Below are 25207 nucleotides of genomic sequence, written 5' to 3' on the forward strand. Positions count from 1 at the left end.
GGCGGGGAAGGGAAGGGAAGGAATAAGCCTTTATAAAGTACTTACTCTGTGCCAGGCACATGTTAAGTGCTTTGCAAATATGATCTCATTTAATATTGAAATGGAAAATCATAGATTCCAAGACTCGGAAGGAAGGGATAGACCTCGGTAAGAATTAAATTATACCCTACTGGTAAGGAAATTGATTGTGTGATGAATAAAGAATTACCTATAGATAAGATTAAAGAATTATAATAAAGATTTATGAACTCATAGGGCTTAAGACTGAAAGGCTCTGAGAGCTCATCTAGTCTAACCCATTTGTGTAGAGAACTGAGAGAAGTTGAGTGTTGGAGCTTGCTTTCAGTTATAGGTCCCTTGACTCTATATTCAGTGCTTTGGGATATCCTAAAAATGAAGAATGGACCAGATTCTTTCCAGGGGCTCAGGTGGGTCTGTGTAGACACTTTGACAGACTGTCCACTTTTGTCATTCGTTCCTTGCTTTTAACTTGTGCTAAAGATTTTTATACATGGCACAGACTGGACCATCTGAGTCCTTTGACTCTCAGTTGCAACAATTTGCCTGTTTAGCACTAACCTTATTAGATAAGCACATTGTAACATCAATGAAATGAAAATTTCATTTACTTTAATGTTTGGATTGTCTTTGTAGAGCAAATCCTATTTAAGTTAATTTTGGTAAGATACATATATATAAATATTGATGTGTGCATCTTTTTCTTTTTAGTTTCTTTGTAATCATTGTAATACTCTAGAATCAGAATTGAATAATTGAATTGACACCCAGGGTAAAATATACACAGTCTCTCGGGATTAGCCTTGAAAAGGGTTAGGGTTCAGGTTAGGATGGTTCTACTCAGCTCTGCCTTGGTGTACTTGATTAATAAAGGAAAACTGGCAAGAAGCCATGGATCTCTAAAGATTTTATCATCTCTGTTCATCTCCCATTTCTTGGATGATCATCTCAAGTGACATTAAGATGCTGAGGTGCCTACAAACCCAAACAGTGACAGAACCACAAGACGCCTTGTAAAACGCTACAAAGGCCCTAAAACCCATCCCTGCGGATCTCGGCCTCCCTTCGATGCTGGCAGAGGGCAGAGGTCAGGCTGGTGTCTCCCAAAGGGGCGTGTCCATGTCAGCAGGGAAGCTTTTTCCCATTTTCCTTATCTCTCAAGTAGAGACAGTGCAGCAAACTTTAGCAATTCAGCATCGGTTCAGTTGTTCGTTCGGTTGTTTTTCAATTGTGTCCAACTCCTTGTGACTCCGTCTGGGGTTGTCTTGGCAGAGACACTGGAGTGTTTGCCATTTGCTTCTCTAGCTCATTCTACAGATGAGGAAGCTGAGGCAAACAGGGTGACTTGCCCAGGGTCACACAGCTAGGAAAGTGTCTGAGGCTAAGATTAGAACTCGGGAAGAGGAGTCTTCCTGACTCCAGGCCTGGCACTCTAACCACTGCACTACTCAGTTGTTCTCAGGTATCAACCAAGAAACCGAGAAGAGAAAAAACCTTGCTTTGAATTCCTATGTATGTCTGTGGTTGTAAGACTGCAGCTGGGTGTAATGGATATTAATTGCAGTATTCTCAATATTGGGAAGTTGGTAGTGTTGTCTCACCTGAGAGGATCTAGTAGCTATGCTTTGGTCCTTGATTTTCAGAGCTGTGACTTTATGTGATGGGTAGCAAAAACTTGGATGGGGCCCTGATGGGTGGACAAAGGCTAGGGGCTTTGGCTTCTCAGAAGCTCTCAGAGCAAGTCATCCACAAAGATGGCGGAAGCACCTTAGGATAGAACTGACGTAAAGGGAGCTTGGGCTTCAGTAATAGATGTTCTAGGAAAGCAGAGCTTTGCAGTGGCCCAGGTCTGCTCTCAGGGAGGCAGTGAAGCAGATAGAAAGAATACAGGCTGCCATCAGACTCTGCTCAGGGCTGTTGGGAAGGGCGCTCCTGGTGCATTCCCAACACAGCCCTACCCGTGTTTCCCTGATAATAAGACCTATCCTGAAAATAAGCCCTCCCCTTACTGTGTAAGATTCCTCTAAAATAAGCCCTCCCCCGAAAATAAGCCCTATTGAGATTGCTACTGTAGTGAAGGTGATCCCCTGCACTACACACTACATTACGGTACCCTTTGTATGCACCGTTCCCCGCCCCATGAAACGCACGCCGCGCTCCGAGCTGCATCCAATCAGAGCTGTAGCAGTGAGCGCGTCATCCTGTTCTTTATTGAATTCATTATTGAATAAAGGTACATTTTTTTGTTCACATTTACCTGTTTATTAAAATTGCTGTCAATGTTCATTAAAATAAGCCCTCCCCTGAAAATAAGCCCTCTGGTGTTTTTCTGTCCAAAAAAATAATAAGACAGTGTCTTATTATCGGGGAAACATGGTAGCAAGGGCCAGGCTCAGCATTCTCTTGCTGGCCTAGGCATTCAGGGAAGACTTGTGATTGTCCTGCTCTATCTGGAACCCAGGGCCACAAGTGCGCAAAGGAAGGAACCTGAGTCATCAATCATGTTTCTGCCTGGTACACTTGTGTTTAGACAGGAAAATGCTTAGTATGTTTTAGAATTTTTATAAGAAAAGACTGAAACCAAAAGGCTGGACCCTTACACAATTAGCCTTTAGCTATCTTGAGAATTGACTAAGCCAGAGTCAGCCCCATTCCAGGTGACTGAAGTGTTGCCATACTTGCTTCTCTGGGGAGGTGTGAGGATTTGTTTGGAGGAGTGCCATCTCTGTCCCCTCTCAACATCGTGTGCTCAAAATGTTTAAATAGTTGCTTTGGTTATTGGGAAAGGGTTGATGTCTTTTTGAAAGCGTAAGTAGACACATTGCTTCACATTTAGATTTTTGTTTGATTCAAAATTCGCCATAGGACTCTTGTGTCAGGAGAGCCTTGTGATGATTGCGGATTTCAGAAATATTTCTTCTGTTTTTTGTTTTGCTTTGTTTTCAAATTCATACATTGGTTTCCTTTTATTTTATTATTTATTTAGCCCTGGGCTGCCAGTTCATTGGTGAAGGTCACTCTAGGAAAGCAAATGACAATCGTTATGAAATGTGTCCTTTTGGGAAGTTGTCTGGGGCATGGAGAAGGGTAGAGTGACTTTTCCTGGGTCACACTGACACCACACACCAGTTCCTCTGGGCCTGGGCTAGCCTTCTGTACAATCTGGCTCTCATTCTTTTATTAATGGTTGAGATTTCCTAATTAGACCTGGAAGGCTCTGTTAACTAATAGGAAACATCACAAATTACTACTTCTGGCATATAAATGGAATTATTTCTTCTGTCTGCAGGTGCTGGGCTCTTGCATTGTTTGGTGGGAATGGTGAGACAGGATTTGAGCAAAATTCTACCTATTCAGTGTTCAGTATTTCGATTACGTTGACTGATGAAGGATATGAACATTTCAATGAGGTAAAAGGTTTCACTGTAAGGCCATGTTTTCTGTTGCATAACATAAAATTCAAAGACTCATCTAATGTTTTGTTTTTAGGTTGCTCATACTGTGTTCCAGTATTTAAAAATGCTGCAGCAACTTGGACCTGACAAAAGGTAATGAGTGCTTCTCAGAGGACTGCGGGAAGGAGTGGTGGGCTGTTTACTCTTGTGGAAGTGCGTTCAGGGTAGTGGACATGCTGAGCAGTGGGTACCAGAGACCCCCGACACGTGCCAGAGGACTGGCTCCTTCTGCTTTTTCTTTCTCAGGGGCATCGCTTGTTCATGGTCTTGAAAGGGGGATGTACCTTCCTGTCGGTGTTATGGTCCCCCGAGACCTCACTCTTTCCATGTTCTTGTTCCACCCTCTCAGCCAGTCTGTAGCTTGCACCATCCCTTTTCCACTCTGTAATTGGATTCAGATCTGGTTCCCAAGCACTTTCGTGTCTCTGACTGCCACCCGAGTGTTCCTCCGTTGCCTCTGCATCTCACTTGGAACATCCCGAGATGACCTGGTGGGCAGGGCCCGATTGTCTTTTGTGTCTGTATCTGCAGGCTGCAGGACAGGCCTGGCCCAGAGCCCATATTTAGGGAAGCTTTGTTGACAGACTGAACTTGGGTGACTCCTTATTTGCTTCAGCCCTTGCTTTGTCTTTCTTAAGTTCTCTGGAGGGAAGCCATCTGAGGCATTTACAGGGGAGTGTAACCAGAAGGGGCCCTTGAGCTGAGCTTCGAAGGGGCGAATGAGGTGTTCTGAGGGATGGGGCTGGTGGTAGAACTTCAGGGCCTGAGAATAGTGCACGGTCCCAGTTTGTCTAGAGGGGAGAAGGTCCACATAGACCTACAGCCACCTCGTGAAGGACTCTGAAAACTAGACCAAGGGCGTTTAATTTTATCTGAGAAATAAAAGCAAGCCACTGAGCAGGACCGCACCATGGTCAGCTCTGTACTTGAGGGGTCTGGTCATAGCGGCTAGTGGAGGCTGGAGGCCTTGGCGGCAGGAGCCCAGGTGAGAAGTGAAGAATGGCTGAACTAGAGAAAAGGGGATGGATGTGAGAGAGGTTGAGGAAGTTGAATATATAGGACTTGGGAGCTGATGGACTAGAGATGATCAAAAGGTCCGCCATGACTCAGGTTGTGAACTTGAGCGAGGGAGAAGGATGGCATAGAGTCCTAAGGGAGATGGGGAAGATTTAGAGGGAGAGAGAATTCTCTTTTGGACATGCTGAGATGGCATTTGGTGATGTAGGCCAGGAACTTGGGAAAGATGAGGGTTGGGTAGAGAGGGGAGGCATCTGCTGACAATCTAGGGGATCTGCTGAGCTCTTTGAGCGAAGACAGTGTAGGCTGGAGCCCTGAGGGACCCCCATGCCTAGTGGGCCTATAATATGGGTGATGAGAAGCCTGTAAAGGGGATGTCCAAAACAATAGATCTGGCAGGAAGGAAGAGGAGGACAGAGCAGAATCATGAAAACCCAGGGAGGAAGGAAGAAGGTGTTGAGCGGCGTCCTCTGCTCTGGAGAGGGCTATAATCCCAGTCATCACCATAGGAATGCCGAGCGTTTAGATGGTGCTTGATTTGTGCTCCTTTGTGCGACTCTCAAAGTATTTTAGAGTCTGATTTGGTCCTCAAAAAGCCTCATGAGGCCAATGCTTTGATTATCCTTATTTTGCAAATGAAGAAATGGTGGCTGAGAGGAGGTAAGTGACTTGTCCAGGGTCACAGAACTCTTGAGGGTCTGGGACAGCCTTAAACTCAAGGCTTCATGACTCCAAAGGCCAGCACTCGAGCCACTCTCCCATTCATGTTTATATTCTTAGGATAGGTGAAGATGAGAAAAGAACATTTGGTTTAGCAGTAAAGAAATCGCTGGTGATGTAAGAGAGAGCAGTTTTCATTTGAGTGGTGAAAAGTCAGATGACAAGGGACTGAAGGAGGGGTGGGAAGTGGGAAGGTAGAGGCAGTTAGTGTTGGCAGCTTTTGTAGCTCTTTGTGAAAAGCAGAGGAGATCAGAAAAGGGCCAGAAGGAGTGACAGGGTCCGTCATGGTTTTTAAAAGCTGGCGGAAGTCTGGCTGTGTCTCTAGGCAGTAGGAGGTGAGCTGGTAAAAAAGGAGAGGTGAAGGGATGTGTCCGGTGCAGGGCTTAAAAGCTAGCGTTTATTCAGGTACACATGCGGTCTTATATCGTTCCTCCCTGGAGGTAGGTGGTGTTATTATCTTCCTTTTATAGATGAGAGGGCACTGAGACTAAGAGGGTCACAGAACTAGTGGGGGCCTGAGGTAAGACTGGAACTCGGGGCTCCCTAACTTCCATCCAGCACACTGCTGACTACACTATCTATAGCTGCTTCATGACCAAGAATTCTGTGCAACTTTGGAACTTTCGTTAAATGCCTCGGGCAATGAGTTATGTTTCAAAGATAAAGCAGGACTGGGCATCCTCAAGGAGTTTAGTCTGGTGGGGCAGTAAGACAAATCTAAATTAACATGATATGTGTATAGGAGAGGTCCAGCCAGAACATCGTGAGAAGTTTGACAGAGGACCAGTGATTATACTGGAGGGCCAGGGATCCAAAACAACTTGATGATGTGACAGTTCCTGAGCTAGATCTTGAAGGAATGAAAGATGGATTTTATAGAAATGTATGGAAGAGTTTTTTGACATGGAAGAATGATGCTTAAAGGCATCACTGGGAGCAGGGAAGGACAGGGTGAGCCTGGGGAAGAGCCACCAGCCTGCTTTGGTTGGCAAATGTGTGGGGACAGAGAGTTGGGATTCCAGGCTAGTGAGTCTGCATTTTATTTGGTGAGCGCTGAAGAGCTGCAGACTTTTGAGTGACCCATAGTGTTGTGTTTGTCTCTAGTGCAGGTTAGAGTTCCCATTAAATGTGTTTGCAAGGGTGGGACTGGGAGGCCAATTAAAGGCAATTTTTCTGGTTGGCCAGGCCAGGGGTAACGGGGCCTGAGTTGGGGTGTAGTGAATGGAAATGTAGGAATGGAAAGAAAGGTGTGGTTGGTGGATAGGAGCAGTCCTGGGATTAGACAAAGGTTGGCGGCTGGTTGGATGTTGGTGAGGAAGGGAGAAATGGGAATCGCAGTTGGTTTTGAAGGTTGAAAACTTGAAGCCTGAAGAATAGCGAGGCCAGGAACAGCCTTGGGAGATTTTAGGAGGTCATGCTTAGCTGGGTGCTCAGAAGGTTGAACAGGTTTGGGGCGGGGATAAAGATGACAGCAGTTTAGACAGCTTGGTTTTTGACTTGGTGGCCAAGGGAGAGCCCGTGAAGGGCTTTACGTAGCAGCCTGGCACAACCAGGCCTGCGTAGAAGTGAGAGTGTGGAAGAAGCCATCGATACAAGAGGCACCTAGAGCGCGGGTCTGCCGTCCTGAAGACTTGAGTATGACTCCATCCACAGACGTTACTAGCTGAGTGACCCAGGGCAGGTCAGTTCACCTGTTTGCCTCGGTTTCCTCTACAGTTAAATGGGGATGATAACATTAGCACCCACCTTTACCTCCCCTGCACTACTGTTGTGAAAATCAAATGGGATATTTGGAAAGTGCTTGGCACAGTCCCTAGCCCACAGTAGGCACCTAATAAACTCTCATTTGCTCCCCCTTCTAGTATTCCAGTGAGAATGTCAGTAGTATTCTGATAATGTGATGCCCTCTCATTGTAATTTTCTTTTACAGAATTTTTGAAGAGATTCAGAAAATTGAGGATAATGAATTTCATTACCAAGAACAGGTACTGTGAGTCAAGCTTTTTTCAATTTTGGCTCTTGTCCTCATAGAAAGGGGTATTAACTCGCATTCCTCCATACTGAAAGTTTTATAAGCATTTGAAGTGTCATTCCCAGGTCCAGCTAAATCTCATTGACATCTGAAAAATGACCCTTATGTAATTAAATTCAGTAATAGAGTTAGTTTGGTGTGCTGTGACCTTGGACAAGTGCCTTACCCTCTCTCTGCCTGTAGAACAGCTTTGGTGCTAGCATTCACCAGCGCTGAGCTTGAGTTGGTTAGCCCTCCTCATCTGTGTTCTCTACTCTCATTGGTGACCTCATCAACTCCCATGGCTTTAATTCATCTTTTTTTCCACTGATGTCTCCCCATTGTGCATACCAAGCTCCAGTCTGGCCTGAGTCACAGTGCCTCACCACCATCTGCCTATTGATGACCCCAGAGTAATCTCAAACTCTGTTTCTAAAACAGAACTCAGCCCTCTGCAGAACTCCCCTGCTTCTTTTGAAAGTAAGGCCATCTTTCCAGTTTTTCAGATTTGCAGCCTTGGCACTATCCTTACCTCCCTGTTCCCCTACCCCTCATACCTCCAGGCAGTTCCAAGATCTTGCTGTTTTTACCTCCATACCATCTCTTGGATCTGACCCCTTCTCACGCCTCACTCAGCCAGTGCCTTAGTTCACAGCCTCCTCACCTGGATTATTGCAATAGCTTCCAGCTTGATCTTCCCTCCTTCATCCACCCAGTGCCCTGGTGCCAGGGCGATCCTTCTGAAGAGTTGGTCTGATGCTCTGGGTCACTCCTTGTCAGGCTGCCAGGACAGCGCTAGGGCTGCCATCACTGGGGGTTACAGGGTCTCCAACCAGATCTCTTTCAGCTCTTTCTTTGCTCTCATGTGCAGCACTGTGATAACACTCCTTTCCAACACTCCTTTCCACAGCTTTTGTTGGTGTAGGTTCTAGGGGTTTAGTAGCTGCCTCATTAATAAGTGGGGGGAGGAATGGAAGTTCCTTGAGTACGGAGGTGTCTCCCCTTTTTATTTCCATTCCCAGTGTTGGTCACGTAACAGATTCTTAATAAATGCTTCCTGATTGATTGACGACCTAGACTTGGAGTCTTGTGTTTGAGGGTTGAATTCTTTACTTGAGCAAAGGTCTTTCCTTCTTGGATCTTTATTTTTGACATTTATTTTAAAATGGGGATAATAATGCTTGCGTAATTAGTTCTTCACCAGTACAGAGGATGAACAAAGTGCTTTGTAAACTGAAGTGCTGTGGAAAGATGAGTTAGGATCATTACCAACATAGGCACCAGTGGACCCTGGGATAAGAATGGCATGAATCCTGTCTTACAGGACAGCTTTCCCAAGGGATTGAGGACAGCATGATTTGGAACGTCCTCCAGATAGATGTGAGTCAGGTTTGTGGAGATTCTCCTGCCTTTGGAGTGGAATGAACCTCTCAGGAGCTCAGAGTTCTCATCCTGGTCCCAACAGTAGCACACACACTATGTGGGGCTTTAGGTGTATCATTTCTCAGTTGATGGTGACTGGGAACTCAGGGGCCTGGGGATTGGTGGTGGCACAGCAAACACTTACCATCTTAAATGATCACACTGGAAGGAAGGAGGTGGTATGGTGTGGGGAAGAGTTCCGGGCAGGGAGTTGGATGGCTTGGGCTCCAGTTTACCTGGCAGACAAGACCCTTGGACAACTTAGTCCACTCTGCATCTAGCCTTCCATGCCCTTATGGATCCTCCTTGCTCTGGCATTCTGTAATCTACATTCTAAATCCATTCTGGTTCTGATAGCTTTACTATATTCTGTGTTCTAGTCCTTCTTTGTGACATTATTCAAGGCCTATGCCATCTAGAACCATCGAGCTTTTCAGCCTTTTTTCATACTACTGACTTCCACATGAACAAACGAATGAATAAAACACATGTATTAAGTGCTTATTGTATGCCAAGCACTGTGCTGAATGCTAGGAATATTAGTACACAAGTAAAGACAGTTCCTGTCCTCAAGGAGCATTCTAGTGATGGGGTGATAACATTTTGCTGTGTTGACCAACTCAATGTCATTTTTCACGTTGCTGTAATAAGATATTGGTCCTTTCCCTTTATTTTTTTTTTAAATATATGATTTGTTAATATTTTCTTAGATCACCACAGTATTCTAAGTATCCTTCCACCCCCTTCACCAGAGATCATCTCATATAACAAATAGTAGTAGTATTTATTTTTTCAATAATATTTTTTCCAATTGCATGTAAAAACAATTTTAACATTTATTTTTTAAAAATCTGAGTTCCAAATCCTTTCTTTCCCCTCCTTTCTCTCTGAGATGGCAAGCAAATTTTTTTTAATTGATAAAGGAAAGTTTCCTTTAAAGTAAATAACACAATAGGTAAACAGCTAGAACTCTGATTAAAAATAAGTTATAACGGAAAGGAAAAATAATTTGCAACTAAGATTAAAGTATTAGGACCAAATTTGTCCAATTATATGCAAAAATGGTGACCTAGAAGAAGTGGATAAATACTTATAAAAACATGAAATACAGATATGACTAGAAGAAATATGCTATTTCTTTTTTTAAAAAATAAATTTATTTATTTTTAGTTTTGATATTCACTTCCATAAGATTTTGAGTTCAAAATTTTCTTCCTTCCCCCACCCCAAGACAGCATGTAATTTGATATAGGCTTTATATACATATTCATATTAAACTTATTTTCACATTAGCCATGTCATAAAGAATTAGAACCAATTCAGGCAGTCATGAGAAAAAAGAAACAAAACAAAAAAGAGAGCAAATCGTCTGCTTTGACCTGCATTCAGACTCCCTAGTTCTCTCTCTAGATATGGATGGGATTTTCCACCATGAGGCTTTTGGAGTTGTCTTGGTCCTTGCATTGCTGAGAAGAGCCAAGTCGATCAAAGTCAATCATTGCACAATGTGGCTGTTACTGTGTACAGTGTTCCCCTGGTTGATGGCAAGCAATATGATATATTATACATGTGCAATCATGCAATTCCGTATTAATCATGTTGTGAAAGAAAATCACAGACACACCCTCCAAGAAAAACAAAACATAAAAAAACAAACCACAAGGCAATATGCTTGAATTTGTGACCCATCAGCTCCTGTGGCTTCACTTGTCTTCTCTATGCTGATGAGTCCTATATCTACTTCTCCAGGTCTAACCTCTCTCCTCACTGCCAGGTTTACCTCCAGACATCTCAAACTCTACATCCCATAGACGTCTTAAACCCACTGTTTCTGAAACTGAACTCATGATCCTTAACACCCAAGTCTTCCCATTTCTGAACTTTCCTGCTACTGTCGAGGGTGCTGCTGTCCTCCCCCTACCCCCTCCAGACATCACCCTCAGCTCTTCATGCTCACCCCTCCTGTGTCCAGTCTCTTTCCAAGTTCTGATGATTCTGACTTCGTAACCTTTGGCATATCCCTCCCTTCTCTTTTCTGACGCTGCCACTAACCTAACACAGGCCGTCATCACTTCATACCTGGAATGAACAATAGCCTTATGGCTGGTTTCTCTGCCATATGTGTTTCCCCACTGCAGGCCATCTTCCTCAAGTGCAGGTCTGACCATGTCATCCCCACCCTGCTCAATGAACTCCAGTGGCTCCCTGTTAACTCCAGGATAAAATAAAATATAACCTGGCACTCCCCTCTGGCCTCTCCAGTCTTCTTACAACTTATCCCTGTTAGATCCAGCCTCCTGGCTATTCCTCACACTCCCATCTCATGGTTCTGAGCATTTTCTCCAGCTGTCCTTAGTGCCTGGAATGCTCTCCCTCCTCCCTGCCTCACCACTTCCCTGGACTTCCTTCAGCTAAAATCTATATATAAATCTACAGGCAACCTTTCCTCTGTTCTTTTTCTCCAATTTGTCCTGTCCGTGTCTTGTTTGTACCTCTTGTTTGCATGCTGACGTTAGATTATGAGCTTCTTGAGGGCAGGCACTTTCTCTTTATTCCCATGGACTAGCCATCCTTCTGGCACACAGTGGTTGTTAACTAAGAAGCATTTTTCAGTATGTATTCTTTGTCTGATACCCTGCTAGCCTAGGCATTGGGGGTACAAAAACAAAGAGGCCCTTGCCCTCAAGCAGCTTCTGTTCTATTAGGGCAATATAAAACATCAAGTATACAAAAGAGTATAAAACATAAAACGTATACAAGGCAGGTACTGTGTTGTATGAAAGGGGGGTCCTGGCCTTACAGCTGGGGGTTCATGTAGGCTTCCTGTAGGAGGGGGCACTGAAGCCAGGGTTTGAAGGAAGTAAAGGATCCTAAGAGACAGATGAGAGGAGGGGACACAGTCTGGCCCCAGGAGTGGAATAACTCTGAAGAGGCCAGTTTGGCTGGAATTAAGCATGTATGAAGGAGAATACTGTGCCCTGGGTCCTGTAAGAGTTGGCCAGAGCTGTATTGTGAAGGGCTTGAGATGCCAAAGAGAGGGTTTTATTTTAGTCTAGAGAAAATAAGGAAGATCGCTTCCTTCAGCCAGAGAAATGGGATGATGAGAGCTGCTTTTTAGGAATGTCAGTTTGGTAGCTAGGTGAAAGGTACATGGGAGAGAGGAGAGGTTGGAGATGGCCCAGCGCGGAAGCTTTGTCATGGTTTAGCAGACAGGTTTGAACTGGGGCAGTGGGGAGTAGAGGGTAGCATGAGAGATACTGGTAGGGGGGAATTGTGGGACTTAATCATTTACTTGATCTGTGAGGGGTGAGTGACAGTGACAGTCTGTGGATCTTTGGGGAGTGGGAAATCATGGGAAGCGGGGCAGTCAGGGAGAGGGGATGGTTTTTAGGGAAAGCTCATGACTTGCATTTTAGATGCCCTTTAGATGTGCAGGAAGCAGCCAGGTGATATGGAAGAGGAACTTGGGAGAAAAATTAGGGCTGGATATAGATCTAGGAGTTGTCAGGATACGGGTGAGAGCTGAATCCAGGAAAGATGATGAGTTCCTTGAGGGAGAAGAGAGCCTAGGTCAGAATCCTAGAGTATACCAATATTTGGGGGCCAGGGCATTGAAGATTCTCCAACAAGGAAGTGAGAGAGGGAGCCATTGGATGAGGATAGAGAGGGGGTGCCCAAAGGCAAACTCCCAGAGAGGTGGAAGAAGTGGAGCCCAGGACACCAGTAGATATGGGCTTGACCTGGGCCTCCTCTTCATGGTATCTTGGAGCAATGAAGAAATGGCGGAGTGGATGGTGTCTGATAGGAAGAAGAGGGAGAGAGGGCATATGGCCCAGGAATGGTGAGGCGGGGTCTTGTCTGTTGGGGGGGAGTGGGGGACAGGTTTGGAACAGATGTTCTGTGGGCAGTGGGATGTGGAGTTAGGGAAGAATGGAAGAATCAGAATGTGTGGGAGGGTTGTAGAACAGGACTGTGTGGTGGTCCAGGCTGGCTGTGTTCTCGCTTTTTCCAGATGCATTCAGTAAGTAGGAATAAAACTGCTTCTGCTAATAGTGAGCCAGGGTGGTCAGGGTTTGGAAGGGGGAGAGGGGTCTTAGGCCAAAGAAGTGAGGAGCTCAAGGACTGAGGACATTTTTCACCATCCTCTCATTAGCTGAAGGGAGGCAGAGCAGGGCTTGTTGGTCACTCAGCAAACATCTGTTAAGTACTTACTATGTGTGAGCCCTGTGCTAAGTGCTGGGATACAAAGAAAGGCTGAGACATAATCCCTGCCCCAGAGGAGCTCACAGTTTATGGCATAAGAGATTATAGTAACTAGCTATGTATAAGTTTGCTATATAGGAGAGGCCTCCTGTGGAAGGGGGATCACAGCTGGGGTTGGAGGCAGCAGCCAGAGGAGCTGCTTGAGATTTGGAGATGGGTTTTTGTGTTTGAGGAGCAGCAAGGAGGCCAGAGGAGACTGTTCTAGAAGACTGGAAAGGTCAGCATGGGCAAGGCAGGGGAGGAAGCAGGATTTCATATTCACTCTCAGCTCTAATAAGGAGTTTCTGCAGTTTACTGAGTAGGAGGGTGACGTGGTCAGAACAATGCTTTATGGGAGTGAGGGAAAACCTGGGGGAGGAAGACCACGTAGGGGGCATTGGCAGTAGTCCAGGTGAGGAGAGGTTTCACCAGGGTTATGGTTTTGTGGGAGGAGGAGGAGGGGTGCACGCAGATGCGTGTGTGTGTGTGTGTGTGTGACAGAGACACACATAGAGGCAGAGCAGGTGGGTGAGTTCCAAGTTCAAGGCTGTTGGTGGACCTGTGAGTGAGGACAACTGTTTAGGAAAGCATTTAGGAGTTATGCCAATGAAGTGACTAAACAGGGTGTGCCTTTTGACCCAGCTCTACCAGGGCTAGGTCTGTGCCCTAAATATACTGAAGAAAGAGGAAGAAGTCCTGGATGTACAAAATCATTCACAGCAGCTCTTTTTGTGGTGACAGAACACTGGAAACCAAAAGGGTGTCCTGCAGTTAAGGAATGGCTGGTTAAGTTGTGTTAGATGAATGTGTTGGAAGAAACGAGGAAATAGATGATTTCAAAAAGACATGGAAAGTCTTGCTTGAACTGATGCAGAATGAAGTCAATAGACCCAGCAGAACAACTTAGACAATAATCCGTCAGTAAATATCGATTCAGTGCCTGCTGTGTGCAGACAGACCTGGGCTAACCGCTGGGGTATAAAGAGAAGCCAGAGTCTGTGCAAACAAGTGCGTCACCTTGGGCAGACTAGAGACGGGACGGAGGGAGGTAACAATGGGAAGGCGTTTGCAGAAGCAGGACCAGGAAATGCCACTGTAGAAGGTGGGATCTTAGCAGAGGCTTGCAGGAGGCTGGGGAACAGGTGGTGGAGATGAGGGGGAGCAGGCTGGCCTTGGTCTGGACAGGGGATGGTCTTGTGCCAGGAATGGCTGAGGAGGACAGGGGGTCTTAAGGAAGAAGTGAATAAGCCAAGTATTGGGTCTAAAGTAGAATAAAGATGTTGAGGAGTCTGAAAGTCATGAGACAGGTGAACCGTTGAGGGCATTGTGGCCGTTTGCCTCTGGGAAGAGAAGTATCAGAGGGTCTCTTGCCATCTTCAGAGGTTTGACATGCATGTCACATGGCACCTGGACACGTTTCTTTTTGTGGTTCTGTCAAACAAAAGGTGGGCCCAGTGGGTGTGACGCAGAGGGGGCCGATGTTATGGCTGGCAGCTGTGCAGTGCTCTGAGGTTTGCATTGTGCTTCTTGTTGGATTCTCCCAACAGCCCTGGGAGCTGACACAGAGTGGTCACCCAGCTGGTCAGTGTCTGAGGTCGCACTTCCTGACCCCAGACTCATTGGTACCCCCAAGCTGCCTTCTAACCTCTGGTGCAGTGCAGCCGGGATGCAGACAGAGGAACTGCTCCGAGGCCCAAAGAGCAGGACGTTTCTGCATCAAAGCCCAAATCCCCGTAATACATTTTGAAAAGGTTCAGCATGAATCTGACAACCGCTTCAGTATTATGGGACGGGCAGAGGCTGGCTTGGGAGGGTCAGAGGTCAGGTTGTCGATCACATCTTCGGGATGGTGAGGCAACTCTGGGGGCAGTTGGTTAGAGATGCCGATGGGGATGTTCTGGCAGTAAAGTAGGTTGCTTGTCCACAGACAGATCCAGTTGAGTATGTGGAAAACATGTGTGAGAACATGCAGCTGTACCCCCTGCAGGACTTCCTTACCGGTGACCAGCTTCTGTTCGAATATAAGCCAGAGGTATGTTTTCTACTTTGTGGGGTGGAGCAGAGAGAGGGAGGAAGGGAGGGGTGGAGAAGCAGGAAGGAAGGGTGGGGAGAGAGAAAGGGAGAGGGGAAGAAAAAAGAGAGGGGGAAAGACTGGGGAGGGGGGGAAGAAAAAAGGGAGGGGGAAAGACTGGGGAGGGGATGGCTGGAAACACTAGTTCCCTGAGGAATTGGTAGGAATGGGGAAACTTGAATTGGATTATCAGAAGGATTTTTGTTGTTCATGGTACTTTTGAAACATTTTATTTATCAACTCTGTGTGTGTGTGTTTTAGTTTTATAAGAAGTTTGTGCTGCTGCCCCCTCATTTGAGTCCTTTTCCAGTGTTTCATTGATCTCTGAGAGGGCCCAGGGTTCTCCTTTTCAAGTCAGTAGAATACAAAGAATTGCTCTCTAGCTCCCCCAGGCTGGGCTCTGGAGAGGGATGGTTGGGTCTGTCAGTCAGGAACCACTTGAGTTGGGAGAGGCCACCACCAGGAGGCGCCAGGAGCTCATGAGGACTCCCGGCCCGATCTCTGCCAGGGGGTTACATCAGCAGAGTCGCGGACCCTTGGAGGCACAGACATTTTCTTGGCATTTTAGAGCCAAGCAAAAAGTTAGAAGTCTTTTCCCCAGTCTCCCCATCCATTTACAGAGGCATATTAAATCCCAAATATTACTTAATTTTGAAGCTGTGTCTGCCAGTGTCAGTTTGCATTCTTTAGTTATAGAATAGTTTTATTTCATCTTTCAAAACTTCCATGATTCCTTACAATTGAAATTAAGTGAAACTGGGCTTTGGGGAAATCAGAGGTTTAAAATAGTAAAAAATACTCCTTGTGTAAGCGTAGCAGATCCCTGAATTTTGAGCTCTCAACACTCATTGCTAGCCAGTGGTGGAAGGCCCTGCCCCTGGCAGGGTCACTAGCTCCCTGGTCTTCTCATTGGCGGAGATGTCAGTAGCTGCCAGAAGAGGGGATAGGGACAGTCCTGTTCTCCCACGTAGGCACAGTGAAAAACTCCTGAACCTTGGCTTCTTGGGGTTGGTGGCATTTTTCTTTAGAAAGAGTGTTTTTATGTTTCCAATAATGTTTTATTTCCCAGGCTCACCTACAAAAGCCTGTTCTACCCTTAGAGTCTTCATAGTTCTAGGAGAACAAGACACCTTTGAGTAGTGGGCGCTACGTTAGGTCATCCCAGAATTGAAAATATTTATTTAATTGCTGCTTGGCCCATGGGTTATCAGTTTTTGTGGGCTAGCTGGGGAACCTTAATTACTACTTATATCCTTAATTCTATGGGAAAATGAACCTTAGTACTCATTACCAGTTTATAAATGACCTTTTGGCAAGTTGGGCCCCGCACTTTGGGTCTAAATTGATTATATCATCATTTGTAAATCATCAGTGTAGGTGGGCAGTGCCTCCAGGACCTCCCTGTCTCATCCCAATCTGTCTCTTCTCAGAGGGGTGCTTGGGACACTGAGAAGGTTAAGTGACTGCTCACACAGCCAGAGTGGGTCAGAGGTGGGATTTTTACCCAGGTAGAGGTGATTCTGGCTCTGAGGCCAACACTGTCCATTAGGCAATGCCACCCCCCCCCCCCAACATCATCATTAGTGATGAGTCAGCAAGCATTTATTATATTAATTAATGAGGCCAGTGAGGAAAGCAGTTTATGAAAGTTACTTGGGCTAATGAGTCTCTGGGAACTTGCCTGCTAACTTTAAGTAAGGTATCTTGGATTAAAATGAAGTTTCATTTGTTTTTGTTGCTGTAGATCATTACTGATGCCCTTAATCAGCTAATCCCACAAAAAGCAAACCTCGTCCTGCTGTCTGCTGCTAATGAGGGAAAGTGTGACCTCAGGGAGAAGTGGTTTGGGACTCACTACAGCATAGAAGGTAATGTGGCCTGCATCTAACCATGTAGCCAAACAGCTTCATTATTCTCCCTTTTGTCATAGAAAGTGGTCCTGCTTTAGGTCTGAAGTATTAAAACTAGGAGGGTTGTCCATGTGTTATGGCATTCTCGCAGACACTTTTCCCCGTGGGTTTTTCCCTTCCCTAATCTGATCCCAGACTGTCTCTTGTCCACAGTCTTAAGCCTTGACCCCACTGTAAGAATGACTCCCACCCCCTAGGGAGTAACTGCTCCCAATGTGCTGTCGAGCCTGCCCCGTGGGGCGCGTGGCCTTCGCTTTTCCTTTGTGTGCATCCTGTGTGGCTGCCCACCTAGTTATCCTAGAGCCACGTCGAGGAGAACGTTCTCTGGGCATTGCTGGGGGAGGTTCTGCTCTTGTAGGCTTCCGGAGCGGTGGTTTACTCCTGCCGTGGCATTGAGGATTGGTGAGAGCTGAGCGGTGAAGAGAAGCAGGCTGACGTCCCAGGCAGAGGAAGAAGATGAAGTCACTAAGTGTCATTTCCTTCATCTGACTTTCTCGTATGCAGATATTGAGAAAACATGGGCTGACCTGTGGAACAGTGACTTTGAATTAAATCCAGATTTGCATCTGCCTGCTGAGAACAAATATATAGGTGAGTGAGATAGAATCATCGGCACTGTGCGTTCGAGCTCCTAGAATAAAACAATCACCTGAGAAACCGCCTTTACTTTACATCACACAGACTGATGGCAGGCGGCCATTTCTTTGGCTTCTGCTTGTGTCCCGTTGTGGGATGTCCCTGCTCAGGACAAGCCCTGCTGTGCTGTGCAGCAGAGGCCAGTGTCACTTGGACCTGTTGCTCTAGTTCATTCATGGAGGAAGGCATCTGAGGTGTCAGTATCGTAATGACATCACCTGTTTCTGTAGGATTTTTAAGTCTTACTCTGAGTGTTTCCTTCACTCCCACCTTAATGAAGTAGGTCATGTGTGAGGACCATGATCTTGGTTTTACAGATGATGATTTAGGAGCCCAAGGGTTTGAGGCTCAATCAAGTCACCAGATCACCTAGACAACAGGTGTGGGATGCCAGTGTGGATCTCCCAGCTCCCTGAACCCAGCCGTGGCTCTTGACCAGGCCCCAGCTCTGTGCTGTAAAGGTGTTCCTGTCCATTCAAGGTGGATTCCACTGAAAGGAATGATGGTTGATTTCCCCTCTTGTTTTTTCTGTTAGCCACGGACTTTGCTCTGAAACCTTTTGATTGCGCTGAAACGGAGTATCCTGTCAAGATCGTGAACACTCCCCAAGGCTGCCTGTGGTACAAGAAAGACAACAAATTCAAAATCCCCAAAGGTAATGATTTCTGCTAGGGGTGCGGACTGGCAGCGGTGAATCTGAGCTTTCTGTTTGCCAGGGACCCTTTGAGTGACTCTTACCAGCCTTCCCTTTGTCCATTCTGCTCACCTTCCTCCCGTCTTCTCTCCCGGCACCCCGTCCCACAGGCAACCAAGCAACCCCACTCTTTCCCCAGTGGGAGATTGGGGTCTTTTACTCTCAGTACCACGTTAAGACGCTTTGTGTTCCTTGTGTCATCAGCCTCCAGCCCAGTGTCTGACACAGTTGGTGTGCGGCCTTACACACTGGTGTTGGTTGCATGCACAGCCCTTCCCTGTTCTACAGCATTTATGGAAATGTTAATTTTATTTGGGTTTTAAAGTTCAGAATAAAAAAGATTAAATAAAACTTAGGTGCTTGAATATTTTTTTATTTCATCATTTTCATTTCCCCTTTTAAAAATTATTATTCTGAACTTAATTACCAAATAAAATGAGTATTTGACAGCAAATAAAAAGATCGTTTCCATAAGCAAAGTAGAAGTGAGTCAGGTGATGCAGGAAGCACGACTGGGCCTGCCTTTTAAGCTACTGGTCAGCAAGTATTAAGTGCCTCCTGTATGCAGGGCACTGGGCTGGACCCATATAGGCCTCTTGCAGAAGATGGCAGTGGAGCTGAGCCTGAGGATGGAGGGAAACCAGGGATTCCAGAGTCAGTCATTCTGGAGGCACAGTCACCCACTGAGTGCCGGCGCTGAGGACATGGGTAAAGAGCCTCGGCTCTCTTAGGCACACGATAGTGTCATGTTGGTTTTGTTAGCAATTAACAGTTTCGTGCCATATGTGGTAACTTACACAGATGTTGCGTTTATCTGTTTCCTTCTAGCTTTTCTCCTGTGCTGTGTGTATTTTAAAAAATGCTTCAGCGATCCTCTTTTCTCTTTTCCCTCCAACCATATCCCTAACCTCTCTTTCTATTCCACAGCTCCCTCCCAATTAAAACAAAGTGAAACAGAGGTCTTATAACAAATATGCATTTTTTCAATTCAAGCAAAATAAATTCCTCTCTTGGCCATGTCCAGAAATGTATGCCGTTCTTCGCTTAGACCTGTCTCCTCTTGTCAGGAGGTGGGGCCCTCTCTGCTGCTCCCCATCCTAACTCTGCCTCCCTTTACTTACACTCACACTCTCTCCCGTGGCTCTGCCAAGCCTCTCTGGGTCACCCTCCGCCGACTCTCTCGGAGGAGAGCCAGAAACACCATTTGCCGTGAGCTCCTCCTCCTCCTCCTCATTTCCTGTCACTCAGCTGCACTCTGCTGCTCTCTCTCTGCTTTCACCCCTGTCTCACACAAAGAGGTGGCCTTATTCATCAAGGCTAGAACTTCCACCGGCACAACCCCGGCTCCTTCAGCAGGTCACCCTCTCTTATTTTCAGTCTCTCCTTCTCTACTACCTTATAGACGTGCCTGTCTCCTCTCTCCTGATAAAACCCTCCCTCGGTCCTTCCATCCCTGCTGTCGCCCTCTCCTCCTCTGCCCTTTGCAGTTTGAACTCCTGGAAGAGGCCATCAACACCCGCTGCCTCCACTCTCTTCTCAGTCTCTTATTAACTCCTTATGAACTGGCAGAAATTCTGACCTTATTCTACCAAAACTACTCTGTCCGAAGTTACGAATGATCTCCTACCTGCCAAGTCCAATGGCCTTTTCTCAGACCTCATCCTTCTTGACCTCTCTGCAGTCTGACAGTGTCCATTTCCTTCTCATTGATGCCCTCACTGGGTTTTCAGGACACCCCTCTGCTTCTCCTCCTACCTCTGGGATTGCTCCTTTTCTGGACCCTCCTCCAGGTAATCATGCCCTCTAACAGTAGGAGGTGTCCACTACTTCACTGGGTGATCTCATGAGCCCCCAAAGATTGATCTCTGTGGAGATGATTCTCAAATCTCCCTTTCCTTCCCTAATCTCTCTGCTGACTTCTAATCTTCATCTGCCTTTCAGACATCTCAAAATGGATGTGCAGTAGACACCTTAAATTCAGGGTGTCCAAGCCAGAATTCTTATCTTTTCCCCTAAGTCTTCCCCTGCTCCTTCCTTTTCCTCTAATGTAGAGGGCAGCACCATCCCCTGATCCCTTAGGAGTCGGGCTGGCCTGCTTCCTCTCTTTCCCCCTAATCCATGCTGTTGCCCAGCTTTGCAGCATCTCTCCAGTACGCCCCCTTCTGTGCTCTGCCCCAGTGCCCACGCTGGTACGGCCCTCCTCACCTCACACCTGGACTGCTGTGCTAGCTGAGGGGGTTGGGGGTGGGGATCTGCCTGCTTCAGGACTCTCCCCAGTCCAGCTCCTCCTCCATTCAGCCACTCAAGTGATTTTCCTGAAGTGCAGGTCTGACCATGTCAACCCCCTGGCTCAATAAACTCTGGTCACTGCCAGTCACCTCCAGGATCAAACACAAGATACTCAGTTTGGCCTTCAGAGCCCTTCATTGCTTGGCTCCCTCCTAACTCGCCAGTCTTCTTACACCTCACTCCCCAACACATCCTCTTTGGTCCAGGGACACAGACCTCCTGGCTGGCCCAAGAACAAGGCCCTCCATCTCTTGGCTCCGGCTCTTCTTTCTGCCTGCTTCCCATGTCTGAAAGCACCATCCTTCTTCCTCCACCTCAGCCCTTCCTGGCTCCCGCAAGTCTCCCCGCCTCCAGGAAGCCTTCCCTTACTTCCCTCGCAGTTAATCCCTGTTCATGCTGTACGTAGCTTGTTTTGTGTACCTCCATGTGCACATTGTCTCCCCATACGCTCCTTGAGGAGCCCTTGTCTTTTGCCTCTTTTTGTGTCGCCCTCAGCATTGTGCCTAGCACATAGTAGACACTTATTACATGTTTATTGATTGGTTGCTTCATAGATCAATGCTCAGGTCATTGTATTTCATTAGTTGTAAGTCTTTCAGGATTGATACTAATTTTATCACCTGCCTCCAGCCACTACCTGCATTTCCAAAAATATCCTTCTCTCTTCTCAAGAAAGGCAAGCCAGGTGGCACAGTGGCTAGAGTGCCAGGCTTAGAGTCAGGAAGACCTGAATTCAAATCTGGCCTTAGATACTTACCAGGTGTATGACCCTGGGCAAGTCACTTCACCCTGTTTGCCTCAGTTTCCTCAGCTGTCAGATGAGCTGGGCAGAAGGAAATGACAAACCCCTCCAGTATCTCTGCCAAGAAAACCCCAAATGGGGCCAGGAAGAGTGGGCACAACTGAAAAACAACTCAACAACATCTTTTCAAGAAATCCATTCATTGAAACAAAGAATTAAAAAAGTAAGAAAGGGGAGAAAAAAAGCAGTTCATCAAAACTCACCAGCACAGACAGGGTATGCCCTGCTAAGCCCCCACGGCCCACCTCCTCTGCAGAGGAGAGAAGGCCCGTCTGCCTTTCTCTTCTTGGGGGGCCTTGTGATCTGGAGTCTAAGCACACAGGGCTTGCTCTCTCTCTCTCTTTTTCAGTCCTTGCATCTACATTGTTGGCATCCGTGTGGTTATTTGTTTTCCTGGTTCTCATTGCTCTCCTGTATTTTTCCTCGTTAGTGTTTTCCACAGGGCAGTGATCTTCCTCTCTCTTCGTGTCCCACCATTTGTTCAGCCACCTCCCAAGGAATGCTTTGCTTCTGGTCCCTGCAGAAGGTGCCACCTTCATACTCCGGGGTGTGGTTGGCGCTGCCCTTGGGGTGTGTGTGCAGCAGCCGATGGACATTTCAGTCACTTTGTTAGAATAATTTCCAATTGCTTTCTACATTGATGTTAATTCCTGGCTCTGCCTGCAGTGCTTTCATCTGCCGTCTCTTCATGGCCTTTCCAGCATCACCTGCCTGATCTTTGGTCATCCTTGCCTGTTTGTTGGGTGTGAAGGGAGACCCCCCGAGTTGCTTCGATTTGCATTTCTCTTAGGTCCAGTTGTGTCCACTATCCTTGTCTGAATCTGCATGTCTTCCATAATGGCGCCTTGCCATTGTGGAATCTCAGCATGTCTTGGTGGATTTCAGTGATGCCATGAAGGTCTCGTAAGTGTGTGTGTGTGTGTGTGTGTGTGTGTGTGTGTGCGCGTGTGTGTGCGTGTGTGTGTGCGTGAGCTCCTGGGTACTGTGAGTGTTCTCGCCCTCAGCGAGCTCTCTCCTCCATCCTTCCTGCTGACCTGACCACTCCTCCTGGTCTGGCCAGTGGTTACTGTGGGGGCTGTCTCCCCTCCGCGTCCCCCTCTTCTCAGCTTGAGGAGCCTCTGGCTCAGCTGCCCTTCCTCCTGCACCTTGCATTTGCCTCAGCAGTTCGTACCTTGTGCTCTAACATTGCTTTCTTAACCATTTATTTCTATCAACTGTCTTTCTGTTTAAAAGCCCTAAGGTTTTATTAAGCACCGACTTTGTGCCAAGTACTGTGCTGTTCATCAGGAATGGCGGTAATGCCGTTCTTTTTTTTTTTTGGAGGGGGAAGTCAGGGCAATTGGAGTTAAGTGACTTGCCCAAGATCACATGGCTATTAAGTATTACATCAAGTGTCTGAGGCCGGATCTGAGCTCAGGTCCTCCTGACTCCAGGGCCAGTGCTCTATTCACTGCACTACCTAGCCACCCCAGTAATGCCATTTTGCTCAGCACTTAATTAGCCTAAATGTTTTTGTCAAATGAATGGACAGAATTGTAAGTGAGGGCTGACAGGTCTCAGGAGGCCCTCTGTCTGCCCCTCCTCAGTGCTCCTACCCTTGCTTGGCCAGGACTTGGCCTCCACAAGGACAGCCCTCTCCTTGCTCAGCCCAGCAGGAACTGGGGGCTCTCGGTCCATTCATTCAGCCTCTTCCTTGTTTGGGGGGAGGAGGTACTTGGAATGCCTTGTCATGCTGTGTCCTGGGGACAGCCGATAGCTTGCATGAGGAGGAGTCATATAAATTATGTCTGGGAAGTTCGACTGGGCCTTGGGTGCCCCACAGAGGTGCTTGTAGCATACCCTGGAGGCAGCAGCATGCTCTGAGGCTCACTGGGCTTGGGTATCAGCCCCGGGCATTGGGAAGGTCACTTTGGCAGCTAGCGGGGCATGGACTGAAGAAGTGAGAGAACAGAGGAAGTGAGGCCAGTTGAGAGGCCATGAAAACAGCCCTCAGGACACGGTGGATCATCCTTCATTCAGGGTTTAGGAGGTGAATGGAAGAAAACTCATCATTTTCCATTCGAAATGTGCTCAGATTGCCTGACCCCTTTTCTCACCCAGACAAGAAATTGTTCTTTAAGCAAACCATCCAAGTGCTTCGCATTAATGTTTTCCCTGCCTGTGTGCCAATCATTGGAGTAACTAGAGTCTGGTAGCCCCAGAGAGGCTGCTAGGAGGAGGGGCCTGTGGTTTAGGGCAGTTCTTCTTCTCTTGGTTACTGAGAAAACTCTTGGGAAAAACCAATTCCAGGAAGTAAACAAACGCTGCTGCTATGGCAGCAGATGGTTTTCAAATGTTTTCCTTTCAGTTGGGTGGAATCCAGTCCAGAGTTTGCTACTCCTGAGAGAATTGAGCCTGTTTATTCAAGTATCTTCTTTTAAAAAACACTACAACAAATCCTGAGGGTTATGGCTACCCCGAGGTTATTGTTTTCATTTGTGGGAGCCTTAAGGAATCTTTGGATTGAAGAAAAACAAATTCCCCTTGTATCTGTGATAGGGTCTCTTTAAGTTTAAAAAGAGAAATTTAGGGGCGGCTAGGTGGTGCAGTGAATAGAGCACTGGCCCTGGAGTCAGGAGGACCTGAGTTCAAATCCAGCCTCAGACATTTAACACAAAAACTAGCCATGTGACCTTGGGCAAGTCACTTAACCCCAATTGCCCTCCAAACACACACACACAACATAAAAAGAGAAATTTATAAAACTCTTAGTCTTTCCAGTTGACCATTACCATTGACCATTTCAGAGTTTTGGTGTCTGATTTCAATCTCATTTGTGTCTGGAGCCCTTCTTTCTGGTAAGCTAGCAGTCAGGAGAAGGCCCAGGAATGGATCCCTTCTCTGAATTCTATCTTTAAATGCTTAAAATAGAATAAAGGCCATAGGATTATACACAAAGGGAACCAATGCTTCTGAAATCCAGATTGACCAAAATATTTTTTAAGAAACAGATTCATAGACCCTACCAAGCACTTCTGACCCCTGTGGACTCCTTGTTCCCTGTTACTCAAGAAACATTGGTTTTTTTTGCTTTTTGGAGGGAGGAGGATAGGGGTAGTAATTGGGGTTAAGTGACTTGCCCAAGGTCACAGGGCTAGTTTAGTGTTAAGTGTCTGAGGCTGGATTTGAACTCAGGTTCTCCTGATTCCAGGGCCGGTGCTCTATTCACCTAGTCACCTAGCCGCCCCAACAACATTATTCTTAATAAATGTTAATAAACAAGTTGAAGGTGGGCACACTTCATTATAGTTGGATGTGATTTTTAAACTTCCATTATTACTGGTCACCTCAAACTTCATTCAGTTTCTTGACTGAAAATTTGTTCATGAGCCTGAGATGTACAATGAACAGCAAAGGCAGACTGGAGCCAGTGTGTGAAGGGCTTTAAATGCCAAATAGCAGAGTTTAGATTAGGCCATGGAGAATTACTGGGGTTTGTTGGGTGGGGGGTGGCGATTACTTGAGGGCTAAGAGTAGAGGCCAGGGTGATTATGGCCATTGAGAGCACAGCAAGGCAAATGGTAGGAAGTGTGTTCTTTGTTGCCTCTGTCTCTTTAAGGATGTCCACTGGAGCTCCAGAGAAGAGCCGTCTTTCCATTTAGCCATGATTTCCTTCCATCTTCCGGTTTCATTGATATTGAGAATATTAATATTTCTGTGATTTGGCTCATTCACTCTTGTTTTGACTCTGGTCATGAGACAAGGGTCTGATGCTAGGGAACCAGTGCTTCTCTCATGGTTTATGAACAGCCTGAGCCATGTTCTGCCACTCTCGGCAGAAGCAGAAGACCAAGATTCATGTTGGACTTTGCTTTACCAAAGAATTTGTCAGCTCAAGGCTGCCATGTTGGGAATGATCCATTTGTGCTGGAGCTTGGTGT

The 25207-nt window shown here is 46.6% G+C and overlaps 1 protein-coding gene across 3 annotated transcripts in view; it reads left to right on the forward strand.

Moving 5' to 3' along the window:
- The window catches only part of LOC138165351 (nardilysin), a 74172-nt gene that overhangs the window by 38693 nt on the left and 10272 nt on the right, over window positions 1-25207 (forward strand). For all 3 annotated transcript variants that reach the window (XM_069093583.1, XM_069093584.1, XM_069093585.1), the window contains 7 exons: window positions 3308-3428; window positions 3508-3566; window positions 7141-7195; window positions 14813-14917; window positions 16701-16824; window positions 17371-17457; window positions 18038-18157. In XM_069093583.1, the coding sequence (XP_068949684.1) occupies window positions 3308-3428; window positions 3508-3566; window positions 7141-7195; window positions 14813-14917; window positions 16701-16824; window positions 17371-17457; window positions 18038-18157 (671 nt within the window). The remainder of the gene's footprint in view (window positions 1-3307; window positions 3429-3507; window positions 3567-7140; window positions 7196-14812; window positions 14918-16700; window positions 16825-17370; window positions 17458-18037; window positions 18158-25207) is intronic.

This window comes from Petaurus breviceps, unplaced genomic scaffold, assembly GCF_028583685.1.
Source record: "Petaurus breviceps papuanus isolate PSGF00001 unplaced genomic scaffold, PetGlider_PUasm1.0 208, whole genome shotgun sequence".
Lineage (NCBI taxonomy): Eukaryota > Metazoa > Chordata > Mammalia > Diprotodontia > Petauridae > Petaurus > Petaurus breviceps.